General features: G+C 42.6%; 1 protein-coding gene across 5 annotated transcripts in view; it reads left to right on the forward strand.

Annotated features, from left to right (window-relative positions):
* The window catches only part of aqr (aquarius intron-binding spliceosomal factor), a 109,991-nt gene that overhangs the window by 23,825 nt on the left and 64,532 nt on the right, over positions 1–21,634 (forward strand). For all 5 annotated transcript variants that reach the window (XM_070879002.1, XM_070879006.1, XM_070879003.1 and 2 more), the window contains exons 7-13: positions 656–796; positions 2,265–2,333; positions 2,592–2,692; positions 2,930–3,006; positions 6,509–6,573; positions 6,831–6,947; positions 9,988–10,101. In XM_070879002.1, the coding sequence (XP_070735103.1) occupies positions 656–796; positions 2,265–2,333; positions 2,592–2,692; positions 2,930–3,006; positions 6,509–6,573; positions 6,831–6,947; positions 9,988–10,101 (684 nt within the window). The remainder of the gene's footprint in view (positions 1–655; positions 797–2,264; positions 2,334–2,591; positions 2,693–2,929; positions 3,007–6,508; positions 6,574–6,830; positions 6,948–9,987; positions 10,102–21,634) is intronic.

Below are 21,634 nucleotides of genomic sequence, written 5' to 3' on the forward strand. Positions count from 1 at the left end.
TCGGGAGGATGTAAAAGATCCTATGGCACTATTTTGAAGACGAGCAGGGAAGTTATCCCCAGTGTCCAAGTCAATATTCATCCCTCAATCAAGATCATCAAAGAGATTATCTGGTCATTATCACATTACTGTTTGTGGGAGTTTTTTGCGCGCAAATTGACTGCTGCATTTCCTACATTACAACATAGACTACACTTCAAAAATGTCTTCATTGGCTGTAAAGCGCTTTAGGACGTCCGGCAGTTGTGAAAGGTGCTACATAAATGCAAGTCTCTTTTTTTTGAGAAGTGAAGGTGGTACATGTGAACTGAATTCTAGCAGCATATGCAAATGGTAAAGACAAAATAAAAATCCCCAAACTGTAGAAATGGCTCATGAATATTACTAAAACTTCAGTCCTACATATTCAAAATGGCAAACATTTAGAAAATAATTTTGGCAAATGTCACAAAAGGCACCTTTTGAAAGCTGCATCTGATCATAACCATAAAATCTGGAACAATAGTTGCTCTTGGCAGCTTTCTATAATCTGTAAGCATTATGAGCAATGTTTTACACTGTAGTGCATATACTTGTATACAGTAGATATTGTTTACATGGTTTATTCCCTTTTTACTTTGATTTAAGGAAATGTCTTGTGCCCTTTTTATTTTAGACGTTTACACAGAAACCAGAACACTTTCCCTATTTTTTTAAGTGTATTTTGACTGCATCTCTTGCTGAAGAAAGTAAAAATCTTACATTGCGAGAACGGACTGTCCTCCTGGTCTTTCTTGATCACTGCTTCAACAGTTTGGTAAGTATGAACTTATAACATTGGACATATTCTGGTCATCTTGTCGCAATGCTTTGTGTTAATAGTCAACCTCCTTCCTCCTCTGGTTCACAACAACACATTTCGAGTAAGCACGAGACACTTTGTAGTATAGTATACGGAGCAGACTTTTATCGGTATACAGCACAGTGATCGGCCTAACTGTATACAAAGAGAACAGCTTTTCGGTTTCTGTATCTTTCAAGCTTGCCGAAGAACAATTGAAAATCATGCTTCTTTATACACCATACTTTGCCTACATCCAAAGGTGTATGCCACAGATAAGACCTCATGATGTATCTATTCCCAAATCCTTTGAAGACAGTCTATTCATGTAGTTGTTTACTCCAAAGCTACTTCCCTTAAACGAGACTTCCCAACTAACTGTTCTCAACCGCTTTGAACAGCAGGCTTTATCAACCACTACCTTTCTATACTATGATTAAGAGATACCTCTACCTTTGTTTATTACACTAGTCGCTAAAGTTACACTTCATTCATGGCTGACTTAATTGCTATCACTTATTTTGTTGCTCAGATCAGAAGTCAAGCTATGCATCTTGTTATCTTGTTTAAATTGGAAAACCTGTTGCTCCAAGATACAAAGAAGTTCAACTATTAACCCTTAACTCCCCAAGATGTCCAACATATAATTCTCCAGGATGGCCAATACTTTGCATTGGGGATTTTAGTTGGTTTTATTTCTTGATAGTATAAATAAAAAGCAGAAGTGACCAGTTGGTCTCCTGACTTTTGGGACACTGGATCATTTGATTAGAAATTGACTAGTTTGCTTTTTCCTCACTTGTCCTTTGTGTACTGTGACAGTGAAAAATAAGGTTCCAACCTACTTGAATTTTGATTTCTCTTGTGTTTTATGTAATTCTGATCTTTGTTTTATCTGAGAACATTTTGTAACGCCTGTAATAGTTCTCCATATGTCAAATGTAACTCTGCATGTGTTCCAAGAATTGTGGAGCTTTGAGTGTAGTTGATACTATACTGTGCCACAAGAGGGCCTCGGCCGAGCATGTTAGATTAACTTTAAACCTATTTTCAATGATGGCCTCATATTTGCAAGATAAGAATTGAGAACCATGTTAACCAATTTGACCATAGTTAAGTAATGTAAAAAGCTTTAGAGGGAATATGCTTGAAGATTTCCATTCTTTAATATCAATTAAATTGGCCCTTTTACTTGGGCAAACTCTTATTGTACGATATAATTAAGTTTTAAAGGAGACATTGTAACGGTAGAATTGGACTGGCCTTGTTCCCCGTTCATATTTCCTCATGTAATTTTAATTTGAGTTGAGGCTCATAATATTGCAGTAAAACTAGCATTTATTTGCCAATACATTTATCTTCATAGCATTGTTTACATCAGTGTAAATGGAATTGTTTGTGAACATGATTTCAGCCTGTGAAATACCTTATTATCTTCTAACAGGAAGTGGATCTAATTCGAGAACAGGTGCAGCGGCTTATCTCTCTCCCAATGTGGATGTGTCTGCTTTCGGTAAGTTCAGTGACCATTCGCAGTCTACATAAAAGAATGAATGCAGATGAATGACATGCACCTTTGCTGAGAAATTTACTCGAGCTTCATTTATTATTTTCCAGCAAATACTATTCCATTGCTCCAAATAAATAGTTATATCTTCGGATCCTCGGCATAATTATGAGCTTTACTCATTAAAATTTGGGACTAGATCAAGATTCCTGACTAGGGTTTCACTGATAAACTGCCTGTGAACATTAGATCTGTATTTTTCAGTCACGACTTGAACATGAACTGAAAAAGACACCAAAGCTGAGGAAATTCTGGAATCTAATTAAAAAAAAGGAAGAGAAAATGGATGAAAAATCTAAAGAACAGTAAGTTTGTTGCAGTCTGCAGCTGAGAGTTATGGACTTTCTATAATTTTGGGATCAGTATAGTCTTTGCAGTTGTAATGGCTATTGTATCCTCAGATATTACATATTCTTCGCTGGAATTTGCTTTGAGTTTTTTGGGGGGACAGAGTTTGTTTTGAGAACATACTGCTTTGTGAAGTCACTTTATATTGCACTGCCAATGGTATACCAACATTATCTTTGTTTCTTACCCTAAAGGGCAAATCAAGAAAAGCAGTTCCTTTCTTGTCTGATCAGCAAATTCCTTGGCGTATTAAAAAGTATTCCTCTTTCAGGTAACTGCTCAAGCACCTTTTATTATTCGCTCTCTTGGCTCCTCCCCCATAAAATGTTAACAGTAGGTCTGGAATATTGATTTTCATTGTTGCAAAAAGTGTTGTGGTTCCTTGGGTCTAAAATTAGGGGCGCAAATCAGCTGCACAATAAATTGTGGTGGAATTGGCTGCTGGAAAAAGAAGTGCCTGCCCCCAAAGTCGTGCATGTTTGTCAATGATAGGATTATCAGAGCAAAGCCAGCTGTCCCTGAAATTCCACCATTTATCCCAGAATTGCACCTGGCTTCAATTAAGCCTGCAGAAAAGAGGTTTTGTTATTATTGCGACTTGTTGACCGGAAGTAGTTGAGTTAACCAATTTTAAATGTCCACAGACTTTGTCTGAAATATCAGCTTTGACTGAAGCACTCAGAAAAATCATTTGGAACTGTGCAACTAAGGAATGGTTCTACAAGCTGCCTTTCAGCAGTTCTAGACATCAAAGTCTTTTGCTGCCCATCTTTCCGTCATGCAGCTCTAACTATATGGTTGACTGAGGATTCCCATATATGTCCTTAAAATGGAGGAGAAGAAAGAAGCACATAGGATTAGACTGCACCAAAGGAGAAGACCTGCTAAGAGATACAATTCTGCATACAGTTCTCGTTGCCATGTTATAAAAAGGATATAGAGGCACTGCAGAGGGTGCAGAGAAGATTTACAAGGATGATACCAGAAATGCAAGGGTATACCTATCAGGAAAGGCTGGCTCTCTTCGCTTGGAAAAAGGAAGGGTGACCTAATTGAGTTCTTTAAAATTATGTAAGATTTTAATAGAATAAATACATGGAGAGTGTTTCCACATGGGGAAGAACAAACTAGAGCCCATCAATATAAGATAGTCACCAAGAAATGAAATAGGGAATTCAGAAGGAACTTCCTTACCCAGAGAGTGGTGAGAATGTGGAACTCGTGACCACAGGGAGTAGTTGAAGTCAATAGTATAGATGCATTTAAGGGGAGGCTAGATAAGCATATAAGGGAGAAGGGATAGAGGGTTATGTTGATAGTTAGATGAGGAAGGATGGGAAGATGCTCGAGTAGAACACAAACACCAGCATGAACTGGTTGGGCTGACTAGCCTGTTTCTGGGCCGTATTCTATGTAATCCTATATACCTTTCCAACAGAGTCTACAGACTCCCTTGATCATGTTTCAGAAGAAAACTACTTAAGGAAGCATTGTAGGAAATCTTGTCTTCCATTGCAAACTAACCTCAGAATACTGGACTTTATATCTCAAAGTGGACTGTGCACATTGTGCGTGCTTCTTATTACCACTGTATCTATCCTTGGTTCCCCTCCATGCTATTCTTAATTCTATCCTGATGCTGTGCTGATGTGATAGATGAGGGTATTATGAACTTCTTGGCTTGAGACCTGGGGGAACCCAGGTTGCAACACAACTGCAAGTGCATGAGTAGCCTGGTTTTGTATCCTGACCCCTACGTGAGCAGGCAACTGACTGGACAGATTGCAGGAGTGGAAGAGGACAGTATCATAAAGGTGAATGCCAACCGGTTGTGCTGGGTCCTGGATCTGACTGCTTGCTGATTAGCAGGAGGGCAGACCTGATTGTAGCAGGAGGGCAGACCTGATTGTAGCAGTTAGTTACTACAGACCCTGAGAGATGTTGTCTATATGCACAGTACTTTACAGTGGGGTCAGCACCCTACCTGAAGGTGGGCGGAAGTCTTAATCTTCGTTCTGATGACACTATCAGAATTTTGGGTCCAGTATATTTCACATAATTTCAGTGTAGTTTCCGTTTTATGATGATGGCACGCTTTTGCTCATTACTATGCAAATATTTGATGGACATACTGAAAACCAACTACTAACAGCCATGCATTCAGTGACTTCACTTTTATAAAATTGCACCAGTATCCTGTTGTTGTGCTTTACACATGTGAAATCGGAGAAAATGTAGATCTGTAGTTATTCCATGTTTGTTTTTTTTGCTATATTATGTATTTATCATATATATTAGATTGAATTAGAATTTATAGCCTTCCCTTATCGTAAGCTACAAAATTCAATGTTAAAAATACTCTTTGTTGGAATTGCAGACAGTTGAGTGTTTACAAATATTTTGTACAGATCTCCGATCGTTACAATTTTACAACTCTTCCATTAAATTATCTGCTTTAATTCTATAATAAAGCATGCACTTTTAATTTAGATACAGGCCAGTAAAATTGAAAATAAGAACTGATTTATATTGAAATTGTTTAGTTTAATAGAGAAATGCAAATAAAATGACATGTAGGTGATTATGATTTGAAACTCTTGAGGTTACATCATACTTTTTGCCACTAGAGGGTGCTGTAATATTGTAGCATTTGGATGAATGGAAAATTTTGTCGTCTTCAGTATAGAATTAATATTGTATTAAAGGTTTATTGCATATAAACTTGGAGATAAAATTTAATAGTTTTACTTTAAAAATCACATTTATTATTTCATAGCAATCACTGTTAATGTTCTGAAGGTGAACATTCCATAATGGTGGTAGAAATCTTTTACAGCACACATGTAAGCTTTTTGGCCCATTCTATCTGTGTCAATGCTAGTCCATCAACTGCAGCTATCTGTTATAATCCCTTTTCCCTGCCCCTTCACACCATTTTGTATTCAACCTTTTCAAAACTCAAAAATCCCATACCTTTTTTATGACTTTCTATCAGCACCCGCACAGTTGAAAGATCTATATTATTTTATTGTGAGTGAGATTTTGTTGCCACTTATAAAGACCATCATAATATATCTTTCAATGCCTATGATTTTTGTTTTGTTTTTATTCCTCTTCTCCACCTCCCTTCAAGCCCCCAATTAAACATATACAAACAATGTTACATAAGAACATAAGAAATAGGAACAGGAGTAGGCCATACGGCCCCTCGAGCCTGCTCCGCCATTCAATAAGATCATGGCTGATCTGATCATGGACTCGGCTCCACTTCCCCGCCCGCTCCCCATAATCCCCTTATTGTTTAAGAAACTCTCTATTTCTGTCTATATCCTAGGTATGTAGCAGTTCTCCTTTTTCGAGGAATGTTTCCATGTACAGGTTGAAACCTCCCTTATCTGGAATCCTCGGGACCTGGCCTGTTCTGGATAAGGGATTTTTCCGGATGAGGGGTGGTCACGTTAAATTGGATGGTACAAGTACTGAGCAAGGGGATATCTGGGCTGGCTGGCTTGGGGCTGGGAATGCGGCAGAGAGATCCTGGGGGGCGGCGGCGGCGGTGGATCGCGGGGTCAGGCCAGCGATTGTGGGAGTTGGTAGCGAGGAAGGACTTCAATTTGTTCATGTCAGAGTTCTGTGCATGTGCCACCCGGTGGCCAGGAATGGTTCTGGACGAGGGGTAGTTCTGGATAAGGGAGGTTCAACCTGTATGAATATATGAAGTGATTGATCTAGATCCGCATTTTGCATGAACTTGTTTTTTCACTTGTATGCAGGGCCAGTCAACATGGATATGGTTCATTATTGTGAGAGATTTATTGAACTAATGATAGATTTGGAGGTAAGTATTTTTTATATTGACATAGCACATGTATGTATAAATTCTAAATGGTCTTGGTTAACAAATGAAAACAATCTACTGTGTTTGCCATAAATCTAACAGGCTACCATTGAATTGAGTATTTGGTTAAATTTGTTTAAATATGTACAGTTCAGTTTGGAATTACAAAATGGGATCTTTATTGATCGTTAAAACTCTGTCCATTTTTTTTATAGTTGAAATGAAACTTAATTTGCACTGTATGTATTTTCTCAAAGGCATTGCTTCCAACTCGACGTTGGTTCAGCACTGTACTGGATGATTCTCATCTAGTCACTCACTGCTATCTATCTAATCTGGTCCAGAGGGATAAGGAGGGGCGACTTTTCTGCCAGGTGAGACATGGCAACAACCAAATGCTGCCACTTACTTACAGTAGGAGATGAATATTTGCTGATGGTTTCTCATAAAGCCTTTTTCAAATCCTAGCAGCATGGGGATAGAACACAAGAACATAAGAATTGGGAGCAGGCGTAGGCCATTCGGCCCCTTGAGCCTGCTCCGCCATTCAATAAGATCATGGTTATTTCTTGCACTGTCCTCACATCCCTTGATTCCCTTAATATTTCATGCTCCAGTCTGCAGCGCTGCAAAGAGGCAGATTGTGGGATTGCATTGTGATGACTATAGATTGTAAGCTGCATCGTTGAAAGGATGTTAAATTAAAGCTCTTTTTCCCACTCTCAGAGATTAGCATTAGCAGAGGCATTGCTGCCCATTCCTCTTGGCTGAAGAATGATGTGTGGAATGGTGACACCTAAAAGTAAACTATTTTCCGAAGAAAAGATCCTTCATTACTTTCAGCTCTATGATTTACACTTTTCTGTTGAATATTTTCCCACCCTTCAACTGCTAATCTAGTTCCACTTGCACCCTCCAGGACATCACCTCTTCCAATACCTTGCCCAAGTGGCCATTATTCATGTGTGAGCTTAGACCAGGATTGTCCAGCCTGTGGTTTATGGATCACATGTATCCTTCGGTGCCCAGGCAACTGGCCCTATTTGTGCTTGTATTTCGTCTGATCTGGACTGTTTTCATTTTGTGAGCCTGGAGGTTTATAAAGAGTTGTTTCTAGTGCTGTTGACTCATTGGGTATTTAATCCTGAATCAGAACTTCAAGAGTGGCATCTTCAAACATGTACACAAATTATACACGCATTTAAACTTTACCTGCACCCTCCCCGCCCTGGGTTCATGGCACACAGCAATGTTGCCCACAAAGACAAAATCTTGCGCACCCCAGGCTTAGGCAGTGAGTGTATGTACACTCTTTAACCACATGGGGCATCACCAGTGAGCTGGATTCTATGCTCCATTAATGTCCACAGGTCCACTGTTTGTTTAGGTCACCGTCAGCTCCATTCTCCCCAAAGGTGAAGGGGTCTGCTTGTAGCTTTCAAGTATGTCCAGCTGAGAATGAATGAAATTTCTAATTAGAAAATCTAGTTTTATTAGATTGAAGGGCAAAACCACATAATTTCAGAATATAAAGTGAGTGCTTTAACTTTTGTTGTCCTGGGTAACTGGATCTTACATAATTATTTCAAGCTATTACAGAAATCCACACTTGGAGTTTGATTCAAAACACTATGAATGTAGAATGCTGCCTGTGGTTTAGTTCAGTTGCCCAGGGTTTTGCGGTGGATATGACCATGTACTCTTGATAGTACGCATACCGCCTTTGAAACATCGCAAGTTTGTGCATGCGCTAAATCCCGAATTTGACAGATGATCCGCACCACCTTGGAAATCCCAATTGCTGGAGCAGAGTTTGGCTATTTGCCTACCAGCTGCCCAGCAATTCTGGATGTTTTTCTTACGGTTGGTGAAAGCAGGCTCACAAGCCTGTTTCACATCATAAAAGATGACCTATGCATGTATATTGTGTACATCTTGGTGGAGGAAACTTTCTTTGTCAGTCGAATTTTATTTTAGTTACTTGGGAAGTTGAATAAGTTAAATAAAGTGAACATCTATCAGACCAATTCTGTTCTTTCAACTTAAAAATGAACAAAATAACAAGATATGTGGTTTCTTTTAATAACCTTGAGGTGCTGCTGCGGATCCTAATTTACAGATCGTTGAGCACTTCTACAGCTTCACACTGCACGCATACTGGCTGGACTGTTCTCTGACTCTCTCAAAATGCAAAGACAACTCAGTCAGTCAGTCAGTCATAGGCGGTCCTTTAAAACGAGGATGACTTGCTTCCACGCCAAAAAAATAATGAGTTCACAGGTGTTTCAGTGAAGGACCTGAACTACATCCTCAAGGATGGAAGATGCCTGTGCATGGATTTGACAACTAACGCGGTGTACACAAATACCTTCCCAAATAACCGTGCACATGAAAGCATTTACTGATGACAGGAGGGTATCTCCGTCCTGTATAGGATGGAATTCTTTCTCTGGGAATATTAAACAAATCAAATATCCCCACCTGCTAAAATAAAGGTAAACCAGATTAGATAATAAAACACAAATCTTGAAAAGTGGCAAACCTTTGTATACATTTAGTTCAATGTTTAATAGCAGTCGTGTCAAAGGGAGCATGGCATCTCTATAATTGAGTTTCGATTATTTTACAGTTGACTTACCAATGGGAGCTCCTTGTTATGAATGGGAATACCCCAAAAACAAGCACAGTGCATAAATTTTAAAAAACACCTCACTTAATTAAAATTCTAGAAATTGAATTAAATTAAATGTTTTAGAAAAATACATTTATTTTTGAATTTTTTTGAATGTTTTAATAGTGTTACAAATCTTACCTTAATGGACAGGGTTTTTAAATATAAAAATTAGTCATAACATTTATTTTTTTCTATCTTTTAAAACTCTTACGCTGGTAAAAAGCAGGCCTTGCATCTGCTTTTACCAGGCGTAAGAGTTTTAAGGGCATTCGCTGGGCAGGAGTTGGGAAAATCGCCTAAATCTCCATCTGTATAGGCCCTTCTCCTGCGAATGCGTTGGATCTGTCAAAAGAAATTTTGACAGATCACAAGTGCCTGGTTTAGGTGCATGCGCAGTGCACACACAAACCCGCAACTTGCAGGGCCTCTTCGGGCGCATGAGCACATCGTACACACCCAGTGAGGCCGCAATTTACGGCCCAATATGTTCAACCATAAAAAAAATGTATATGTAGATGTTGTGTAGCTCATCTTGGGTTGACACATGCCTGGCTTGTTTTTGGCCTTTACTGTTAGGTCTGTGATCATGCATTGGATCCAATTGAAACTGTCTTGGCTGCTGAAGCAATTTTTCTTTGCATCTTATGTATTTGAATTTGAACTCTATGAGAGTCACTTCTAGGTTTGTTAGAATATTGTAAGACCTTCAACTTATCCAGAATCTGTTGTCTTAATTGTAGCTGTTGGATATGTTGAAGTTCTACACTGGTTTTGAAATTAATGATCAGACTGGAAATGCTCTGACTGAGAATGAGATGACTTCAATCCATTATGATCGCATCACCTCTCTCCAGGTAAGGAACAGCAAAGCTGCATTTTGTGGGGTCTTTATTGCAAGATAGTATTCACTTACAAAATGCAATTATTTCACTCATTTAAAGGGTGCAATGGTAAGATGTTATCAGCCACTAATGCTTTAACTTTTATAGCAAGAAAAAATAATCATAAAATCAAACTATTCTTTAAAAAGCATGAACATATAAATATATTGGTTCGAAAAATTGTGATTCTTTAAAAAAGTTTTCAATTACTGAAGTTATGATGTGCAATAAAGCCCTCTTGGCCAACAGCCAGTTATTGATTATCAGGCAGTTTTTTAAATGCATTGAATGTTGATATTTTTCTATCCTTTGCTACACTGTGTAGTTTGAAAGAAAAAAAGTATTGTAGATAATTAAACTTTGGTGCTTAATTGGTCTACTTCAGATTTTTCTTTTGGGGCGGTGGGGGGGTGGGAAGGGCAGGGGAGAGAAAAAAAATGTCCACTCTAGTCTATGAAACACAAGCTCTTTCTAACTAAGCAATTTTCCAACGAGTCTTTCCTGATTCTCAGAATATACAGCAATCTCCGTGCAGTTCTACATCTCTAAGGGCTAAAATTTGGCCCTCTGGTTAAAATGGCATACTTGCCTGAGATACTCCAAAAACGGCGCTGAAAATGTAGCTCCGTATTGTCACCGCTCCATGGACCATCATAGGCCTTGGCGTGGTGTGGCAAAAGCGAGGGGGGCGGAGACAGGTCCCGTGCTGAAAACAGTGCCGGGACCTGTGCAGTAACTCCTCGCCCCCAGAATCTGAGTGTGCTCTGCAGGCTTTGTGGGAGGGGCCTGAAGCGCGCTGCCCCTATCCTTGGCCGAAGGGACTCCCGGTTGGGGCGGGCCTGCTTGTGGATCTGTCTCTTCCCCCCACCCCCCCCCCGCCCCCCACTTCACCGATGCCACGTTGGGCATCTCCCTCCCCCGTTCACAGATGCTGCGTTCAGCCTCTCCCTCCCTCCCCCGTTCACAGATGCTGCATTGAGCCTAGTCTCCCGGTATGCGTCTTACCGCCCCTATCCCAGGCCAAATGGCCTCCCACACAGGCCGGACACTGCCGAGTTTACTTCAGTTCTTTATTTGTTAATTGAATTATTTACTTCAGTTCTTTCGTTTTTATTGAATGCTTATTACTTTTTGTGCTTTGTTTAGTGCTTTGTAAGTCTTGGTGCTAGGTGCAGGTCCTCTCGGCTTCCTTGTATTTTTTATTTGTTATTGAATGCTTATTTTTGTGCTTTGTTTAGTGCTTTGTGCTTCAGAATGTACTTGCCTGCGCTGATTTCTTAACTCTCTAAGGGTTTTCTGTGCAGGCCACAAGTGACCACAGATGCTGGCCTAAGTTAGTTTGGAGCAACTATTAGCTGTCCAAACTGGTTTAAATGGCCAAAACAGGCGTAGGTGGCTGGTAACGCCCCTTTTTGGAAAAAAAAAACTAAACTTAAAAAAAAAAAATCCTAACTAACTCACTTACACTGGCGCAAATTAAATGTGCAGAATTGCGATTTTTAAGATACCCCCCCAAAAAATCAAGTTGCTCCAAAAAAAACCGGAGCAACTCCTGGGCAAATTTGGGCCTGAGTAACTAGTGCCAAAATCATATCCTGTAACAAAGCTTTGAATTTCATACATAAGAACATTTAAAAAAAAAAAGGGGAAAAAATGCATTGTTTAAACGTCTTCAACCATTGTTGCGTTGGAAAATTAAATGACTGCTGGTACATTTCCACCTAGTTTTGAAGTATTCTACACTAGAAATCTGGTTTTGTCATTAAATTGAAACTTAAGTAACATTCTTTTAATTTGAATTGAGTCTCTTGTTATTTTTCTTTCTTGTTCTCTTTCCCCTTGCCCCAAGCACAGAATCGTAGAATTATACAACATAGAAGGAGACCATTTAGCCCATCGTACCTGTGCCAGCTCTTTGAAAAAGCTATCCAATTAGTCCAACTCCCCTGCTTTTTCCCAATAGCCCTGCAAATGTTTCTATTTCAAGTATATATCCAATTTCTTTTGAAAGTTACTATTAAATTTAGCTTTCAGGCAGTGCATTCCAGATCATCATAACTCCTCATCTCCGCTCTGGTTATTTGATGCAAAAATATTAAAGTGGTGATTAAAATATAAAAGGAACACTCAGAAATGATATGAATTGTTATGTCCTTTTATGCCATTGAACATTACCTGTCAGAGGAAGAGATGGGTCCCTCTATTAGCTTTTGTCTATACCATTCTTGGCACTGACGGGGAAGGAATGAGAGAGTGATCAGAGTGGCTCACTCTCTGTTTGTATGTCCCTTTGTAAGGAAGCACTAAGCATGGTCAAGATCAGGAAGTTACCACATTAGGAATTGTGTGTGAATGCATATCCTACTACTTTAGTAACTTCTGACATTCAAACTTACTTATTTTGTGGAGGTCAATTTTTAGCAAGTAAAATTACTGAAGTGATTTTTTTGTTACCAATAATTTGTGAAGTATAAGTTTTTAACATGTCGACCACTACCCCTGCAACCCAAAATAGGAGTGTAGAGAACACTTTTAGCATTTCAGAAATTAGTTAGTACAGTGATATGGTGATTTCACATTCCCAATCACTACAAACAAACCCCTTTTTCAGAATAGAATAACAAAATACTAATCTTGTGCCAGATGAGTTATAAAATTGAATCTAAATTTTGTTTTGGACTATTGGGGCTAGATTTTTGACAGGTTTGCGACCGGTTTTTCACCTGGGCACAGCACAAAAACAAATTTTTTTTGCCGCTAAACGAGTCTCACAACATTTTGCGTCCGGGCGGAAATTCCAGCGGTGGTTTTGCGGCGGCGCTAAAACTTAGCACACGCCTGATATTTTCACTGTTTGGATGACATCAATCAGCGTGCAATGCTGCGCTATCGCCCCGGGCGGAAAATTTGGCGATATCACCCGATTTGCCGTCCGCCCTTAAACCCTCCCGAAAAAATTAATCGCGCTAATGACCCTATCTTGAAAACAGAGCAGAAGTTCAATGCATCAAAGGATTTGGAGAAGAAGGCTGTGTCCTACTCACTGAAGTTTTATGTGAGTTTATAGTTCATGTTAAGGGCATATAAAAAAAGAAATGGGAGCTATACTATGTCAGCCATTATTCCTTGCTGCTTTCTTTATGCAGCGTCGAGTTGGTCGAAGGCATTTTGAGCGTAATTTAAGAGGTCGCAGGCATATGGGGAGGCGGCGTTACCCCTCACGAGTTAACAGGGAACAGCGCTCATACCTGCAGCTCTCTTAGGCACAGTGCATTAGAAGGCTGCGCTTCCAAAAAGGGGTGGTCACAGATATATGCCAGCTCATAAAGGCGGACCTACAGCCTACCAGCGGCAACAGGACTGCACTGCCCGTCGAGGTGGAGGTGACTGCAGCACTTGCCTTCTATGCCTCCGGCTCCTTTCAGGCATCAGCAGGGGACATATGCTCCATCTCGCAGTTCACTACACATCGCTGTATTTGCCAGGTGACTAATGCACTGTATACGCGCAGGATGGACTTCATAAACTTCCCAATGACGAAGGAGGTACAGAATGGGAGGGCTGTAGGTTTTGGACAAATTGCTGGCTTTCCCAAGGTTCAGGATGCCTTGGCTGTACGCACATCGTCCTGCGAGCACCTTTACTCAATCCAGAGGTTTACCAAAACCGAAAGGGATTCCTTCCACTCTGTGGGCTCAAGTTTCGGCCTGAGTTGCTCCTATTTTTTTGGAGCAACTAGTTTAGAATGGAGCAGTTTAGAAATTGCAATTCTCGGCATTTAGTTTGCTCCAGTTCTAGTGAGTTAGAATAGTTCCATTTTAGAACAAATTTTTTTTTCAAAAGGGGGTGTGTCCAGCCACTTATGCCGGTTTTGCAAGTTTAGGCAGCGAAAACTTACTCCGAACTAACTTAGAATGGAGTAAGTGCAGATTTTTGTACGCTCAGAAAAACCTTGCCTACACTTTTTAGAAATCAGGCGTAGGTTACAAATCGGGCATGGGGGGTGGGGTTTTCAAACAGTAAACACTTCATTTTTACAAATAAAGAGCCATCATCAATAACATGATAAATAAATCAATAAATAAACCAATAAATTAATCCAAAAAAATTAAAAATCACTCTAAATAAAAAATTATTTCTACTCACCTACAGCACCAGGGAGGAGGAGGAGGAGGAGGAGGAGGAGGAGAGAGAGGGCGGGGGGGAGGAGGAGGAGGAGAAGAGAGGGGGTGGGGGGGTGGAGGAGGAGGAGAAGAGAGGGGGCGGGGGGGGGAGGAGGAGGAAGAGAAGAGAGGGGGCGGGTGGGGGGAGGAGGAGGAGAAGAGAAGAGAGGGGGCGGAGGGGAGGAGGAGGAGGAGGAGAGAGGGGGCGGGGGGGAGGAGGAGGAGGAGGAGAGAGGGCGGGGGGGAGGAGGAGGAGAAGAGAGGGGGCGGGGGGGAGGAGGAGGAGGAGAAGAGAGGGGGCGGGTGGGGGGAGGAGGAGGAGAAGAGAGGGGGCGGGTGGGGGGAGGAGGAGGAGAAGAGAAGAGAGGGGGCGGGGGGGAGGAGAAGGAGGAGAAGAGAGGGGGCGGGGGGGAGGAGGAGGAGAAGAGGGGAGGCGAAGGAAGAGGGGGGGGAAGAGAAGAAGATGGGGGTGGCGGGAGGGAGAAAAAGATATGGGGGGGGTGGGGGGGAGAAGACGACAACGAAGCTGGGCCCTGCCGAGAACTTCGGGCGGATGGGCCGCCGACACCGGCTGCCAGGAGTTCTTCGGGCAGGGCCTGCCCTCAGTGAGCGGGCAGGCGGGCCCCGACGCCAGGGGACTTCGGGCCTGGCCCCCAGCGAGAGGCCGGGCGGGCCCTGTCGATGAGGTAAGATGCGTCAGGCCACTCGGCCCGGGATAGGAGATAGAACGCCGGGAGCTACTGCGCACGCGCGCAGCTGCTGGCACTGTTTTTGGAGCAGGGCTGTAGCTCCGCCCCCTGCAGCTCGTGCTGCACCGCGCGCACTGACCTGGAAATGGGCCTACAGCTATCCGAGAATCGCGAGGTAAGTATTCGCCGCAATTTTTGTTCTACAAATTAGGCGGGCCTCTCCAATGTGCGCTGTTCTAGCGGGCGTCTGAAACGTGAGCCACATGAATGTACAGATTGTATGCGACCATACTCAGCTCATCATGGCAGTAATTGCCCAATATCCAGGGAGCATCTATGATGCTTTCATCTTGCGTGAGAGCAGTGTCTCATGTTTGTTCGAGCGTCAACCACAAGGACAGAGCTGGATGCTGGGGGACACCTGACTCATGACCCCCCCCTCCGGAACCCTCAGACAGAAGCCGAGCATTGCTATAATGAGAGCTATGCAGCCACATGCAACATTGTCAAACAGACAATTGGAATGCACAAGCAGCACTTCCGATACCTGGACCACTCTGGAGGCTGCCTACAATACTCTCATCAGCAGATCTCTGAATTCATTGTGGTGTGCTGCATGCTACACAACTTAGCCATCATGAGGGAACAGGATTTGCCACTGGGCCACATCAGGAGAGGGGGAAGGAGGAGGAGGTGGTGGACAAGGAGGAGGAGGACGAGGAACCCATGCCGCCACCACCACCACCACAGGGGAGGTCTCGTGGAGCTTTTGCGACTGCAAAAGCCTTACGACAATGGCTCATAATTCAATGTTTTGCTTGAAGAGTGAATGGCATGTTTGACCATTGCCTGGCCACTCTATCCCACTATGTTGACTATTCCCCCTCTTATTCTGCATATGAGACACCACACAGGAATGATTAAAGTGAACAAAATAATTTAATAAACATTGTAAACTTGTTAAACATAATTTTAAAACTTAAATCAAACTTGAACTTGAACAGAATTTGTAAACTTTTAAAACTGTTATAAGATAAAACAACAACCCCTGCACCGAACGTCTTTTACCTTCTGCTCCTTCCCCCTCGCCCTAACCCCCCTCCCTCGCGTCATGAGCCTACCCAAGCTGGCACCATGAGTTAGTGCAGCAAGGCGGCCAGAGTCCTGCTGCATTCGGGGGAGAGACAATGGAGACGCCATGTGTGGATCCCCGCAGAAGCTCGGGGTATGGAAAGCCGGCTTCTGAGTGGCGAGCCTCTTGTTCGGCCTCACCACTCACAGGTGATGTGGGTCTGGGTGTGACATTGGAGACACCAGTGTCAAAGATGGAGGCCATCAATTGCATGTGGGCATTGATGGCTTCGCAGGTTTCTTGGCCTGCACGGACAATCTATAAGCGACCTCTGTCACGTTCACAGATAGTGTCGCGATGCTTACAGGAATCCTACCCAAAACCTCTAGGAGCTGTCAGGTGAGCTGGATGCTCTCCCTGGACAGTCCACAATGTCCAAGTGTGCGTCCGCCTGTCTGTCAGCAGACCGGCTTTGCTGACTCACCCTCCGCTGAGACGGCATACGGGATTCAACCCCAGTAGTGATTTGCTGCACGTGACTAGTACCCGGGGCCTCAGATGGCTGAGCCCGAGAATGTTTCTTCCTCGGACAAGGTGCTATCTGGAGGAAAAAGAGGCGTCGAGTGCATCCCCCTTCCCCCCCCCCCACTGCCTCCGGAATAGGCTGCTCGGTCTGCTCTTCTTGAAGTTTCTCGCTATTGTCCCCCTCCACTTGATGGCCTGAGGTGGAGGCTTCCATTGGAGGATGTGGCGCATGCGACTCCCCATCTGGAAATAGAAAACAACAGATGGATGGTTAACAGCAGAGGAGGGGGCAGGGTGACATGAGTAAGGTCACATAGCACAGGCTCATTTGAAGGACAGCCGCTACTCTATTATATGTAGTCCAGAGACACTGCATCACATTTCCCCAACCCTAGTCCAGAGATACTACATCACATTTTCCCAACCCTTGTCCTCAGACACTACAACACATTGCTCCAACCAGAGTCCAGAGACACTATATCACATTGCCTAGCCCGGGGATTTCGCAAGACTTTCCTCAGTTTCAAATGGGTGCTAAGCACGCCCATGGGTAGTTGCCCTACGAGGCACCGATCAGACCAGCTACTCGTTCCTCCAGTTCTGTCGGGCATGGTTCTGGGTGGACTGCCGCTGCTCCCAGCGGTTGTGGGACATCTTTCCTGCAAAGCTGACAATGGAAATGGTTACCAAAGGGCCTGTCTACTCTTGTGGCACACACAGATAGCCAACCATCAAAACACAATGCATACTGAGTGCATTTAATACAGTCCTCTGTTTAATGGCCCTAGAAGTTGCACGTAGTTCATGAGGAAGACATCGAAGTGCGGAAGTATCTTTTAAGATCTCAGAAAGCAATCTTAATAATGTGTAAAGATCATTCATGGCAAATAAGGTGCAATACTAAACCTACCTATACCAACATGTGTCATATTTATAATTTAAGTAATGAAGGAGTGCATCAATAAAAATATTACTCTAAGGACCCTGCAGTGGTCATTGAACCTCTTGCGGCACTGGGTGTCGATCCTTCAGAAGTCGTCGATATAACACACCACCTCAGTGATGCTGGTCCAAATATGACGAAAAACAGCTGGGAGGGGTTTACTTGATTCCCTCCTGTTTAAATCCCCCCATCTCCTCTCCACAGCAGTGACAAGGTCCTTGTTGGCCTCATTACTAAACTTTTTTGCTCGCTGCCTGCTCGTATCTCCTTCCATCGTGAATGCAATCTAAAAAAGGCTGATTCAGCCCTGGTGTACTGTGTGGGCGCTCCCTGACAGCTGATCAGAAGCGTGGGACGAAGAAAAAAAAATCCCCTCAAAAATTCGCACATGCGCAGAAGGTCCAATTTTTTTTTTTCGGTCGCAAATTTCAGCTCTGGCGCACAAATTCAGTTGTGCAACGCCGGATTTATCGCTATTGCCATCGCATTTCACGGTTTGGTGAATTTTGAGAGCTCTGGTGGTAACGGTATTCCAGCGCTAAAAATAATTGTTTGGGTGCGATTATTGCCCAAAAACGGGAAAATGGCTAAAACCCGAAATTTTAGCCCTTGCAACGAGGATAATTATAAAATTACATTTTTCAGAAAGTGGGTATTTTAACCCAAATGGATAGATCGATGGTGCCTGGTGGAAGGTGAAAAAGCTATATTTATTTTCAACATAAGAACTCTTGATTGGTCACCTTGAAGGCAACACCTGATTTCTGATTGGTCCCCTTGGAGGACAAGGGGGACCAATGGTGCAGGCTCGAAGGGCCGAATGGCCTACTCCTGCACCTATTTTCTATGTTTCTATGACATATCTAGCAGTTTCTCTGGAATGTGTAATTAGATCCTGCCTGCATGTCTAAGTAATCAATTAGTTTGCAAAGTGACATAGAAACATAGAAAATAGGTGCAGGAGTAGGCCATTCAGCCCTTCGAGCCTGCACCACCATTCAATATGATCATGGCTGATCATGCAACTTCAGTACCCCATTCCTGCTTTCTCTCCATACCTCTTCATCCCTTTAGCCGTAAGGTCCACATTTAACTCCCTTTTGAATATATCTAATGAATTGGCCTCAACAACTTTCTGTGGTAGGAAATTCCACATGCTCACAATTCTCTGAGTGAAGAAGTTTCTCCTCATCTAAATGGCTTACCCCTTATCCTTAGACTGTGACCCCTAGTTCTGGACTTACCCAACATCGGGAACATTCTTTCTGCATCTAACCTGTCCAATCTTGTCAGAATTTTTAATGTTTCTATGAGATCCCCTCTCATTATACTAAATTCCAGTGAATATAAGCCTAGTTGATCCAGTCTTTCTTCATATGTCAGTCCTGCCATCCCGGGAATCAGTCTGGTGAACCTTCGCTGCACTCCCTCATTAGCAAGAATGTCCTTCCTCAGATTAGGAGACCAAAACTGTACACAATATTCAAGGTGTGGCCTCACCAAGTCCCTGTACAACTGCAGTAAGAACTCCCTGCTCCTATACCCAATTCCTCTTGCTATGAAGGCCAACATGCCATTTGCCGCCTTCACTGCCTGTTGTACCTGCATGTCAACTTTCAATGACTGATGTACCATGACACCCAGGTCTCGTTGCACCTCCCCTTTTCCTAATCTGTCACCATTCAGATATTATGTCTTCCTGTTTTTGCCACCAAAGTGGATAACCTCACATTTATCTATATTATCCTTCATCTGCCATGCATTTGCCCACTCACCTAACCTGTCCAAGTCACCCTTAAGCCTCTTAGCATCCTCCTCACAGCTTACACTGCCACCCAGCTTAGTGTCATCTGCAAACCTGGAGATATTATATTCAATTCCTTCATCTAAATCATTAATGTACATTGTAAATAGCTGGAGACCCAGCACTGTACCTTGCAGTACCCCACTAGTCACTGCCTGCCATTCTGAAAAGGACCCTTTTATTCCTACTCTTTGCTTCCTGTCTGCCAACCAGTTCTCTATCCGTGTCAATACATTACCCCCAAATACCATGTGCTTTAATTTTGCACACTAATCTCTTGTGTGGGACTTTGTCAAAAGCCTTTTGAAAGTCCAAATGCACCACATCCACTGGTTCCCCCTTGAACACTCTACTAGTTACATCCTCAAAAAATTCTAGAAGATTTGTCAAGCATGATTTCCCTTTCATAAATCCATGTTTACTTGGACTGATCCTGTCACTGTTTTCCAAATGCGCTGCTATCAATTTAATAATTGATTCCAACATTTTCCCCGCTACTGATATAAGGCTAACCGGTCTATAATTCCCTGTTTTCTCTCCCCCTCCTTTTTTAAAAAGTGGGGTTACATTAGCTACCCTCCAATCCATAGGAACTGATCCAGAGTCTATAGAATGTTGGAAAATGACCACCAATGCATCCACTATTTCTAGGGCCATTTCCTTAAGTATTCTGGGCTGCAGACTATCAGGCCCTGGGGGGGGGTTAATCGGCCTTCAATCCCATCAATTTCCCTAACACAATTTCCTGACTAATAAGGATTTCCTTCAGTTCCTCCTTCTCGCTTGACCCTTGGTCCTCTAGTATTTCCTGAAGGTTATTTGTGTCTTCCTTAGTGAAGACCGAACCAAAGTATGTGTTCAATTGGTCTGCCATTTCTTTGTTCCCCGTTTATAAATTCACCTGATTCTGACTGCAAGGGACCTACATTTGTCTTCACTAATCTTTTTCTCTTCACATATCTATAGAAGCTTTTGCAGTCAGTTTTTATGTTCCCTGCAAATTACTCTCATACTCTATTTTCCCCCTCCAATTAAACTCTTTGTCCTTCTCTGCTGAATTCTAAATTTCTCCCAGTCCTCAGGTTTGCTGCTTTTACTGGCCAATTTATATGCCTCTTCCTTGGATTTAACACTATCCCTAATCTCCCTTGTTAGCCACGGTTGAACCACCTTCCCAGTTTTATTTTTACTCCAAACAGGGATGTAAAGTTATTGAAGTTCATCCATGTGATCTTTAAATGTCTGCCATTGCCTATCCATCGTCAACCCTTTAAGTATCATTCACTAGTCTATTCTAGCCAACTCACGTCTCATACCATCGAAGTTACCTTTCCCCAAGTTCAGGAGCCTCGTCTCTGAATTAACTGTTTCACTCTCCATCTTAATAAAGAATTTATCTTATTATGGTCACTCTTCCCCAAGGGGCCTCGCACAACAAGATTGCTAATTAATCCTCTCTCATTACACAACACCCAGTCTAGGATGGCCAGCTCTCTAGTTGGTTCCTCGACATATTGGTCTAGAAAACCATCCCTTATACACTCCAGGAAATTCTCCTCCACCATATTGCTATCAGTTTGGTTAGCTCAATCTATATGTAGATTAAAGTCACCCATGATACCTGCTGTACCTTTATTGCACGCATCCCTAATTTCCTGTTTGATGTCATCCCGAACCTTACTACTACTGTTTGGTAGTCTGTACACAACTCCCACTCGCGTTTTCTGCCCTTTGGTGTTCTGCAGCTCTACCATACAGATTCCACATCATCCAAGCTAATGTCCTTCCTTGCTATTGCGTTAATCTCCTCATTAACCAGCAACACTACCCCACTTCCTTTTCCTTTCTGTCAATCCTTCCTGAATATTAAATACCCCTGGATGTTGAGTTCCTAGCCTTGGTCACCCTGGAGCCATGTCTCTGTAATCCCAATTACATCATATCCATTAACAGTTAATTCATCCACCTTATTACGAATACTCCTCGTATTGAGACATAGAGCCTTCAGGCTTGTTTTTTTTAAAAACACTCTGTCCTTTTAGAATTATGTTGTAATGTGGCCCTTTTTGACTTTTGCCTTTGATTTCTCTGCCCTCCACTTTTCCTTATCTCCTTTCTACCTTTTGCTTCTGCCCCCATTTTACTTCCCTCTGTCTCCCTGCATAGATTCTCATCCCTCTGCCATATTCATTTAAATCCTCCCCAACAGCACTAGCAAACACTCCCCCTAGGATATCAGTTCCGGTCCTGCCCAGGTGCAGACTGTCCGGTTTGTACTGGTCCCACCTCCCTCAGAACCGGTTCCAATGT

This window comes from Pristiophorus japonicus, chromosome 4, assembly GCF_044704955.1.
Source record: "Pristiophorus japonicus isolate sPriJap1 chromosome 4, sPriJap1.hap1, whole genome shotgun sequence".
In the NCBI taxonomy this organism is placed as follows: domain Eukaryota; kingdom Metazoa; phylum Chordata; class Chondrichthyes; family Pristiophoridae; genus Pristiophorus; species Pristiophorus japonicus.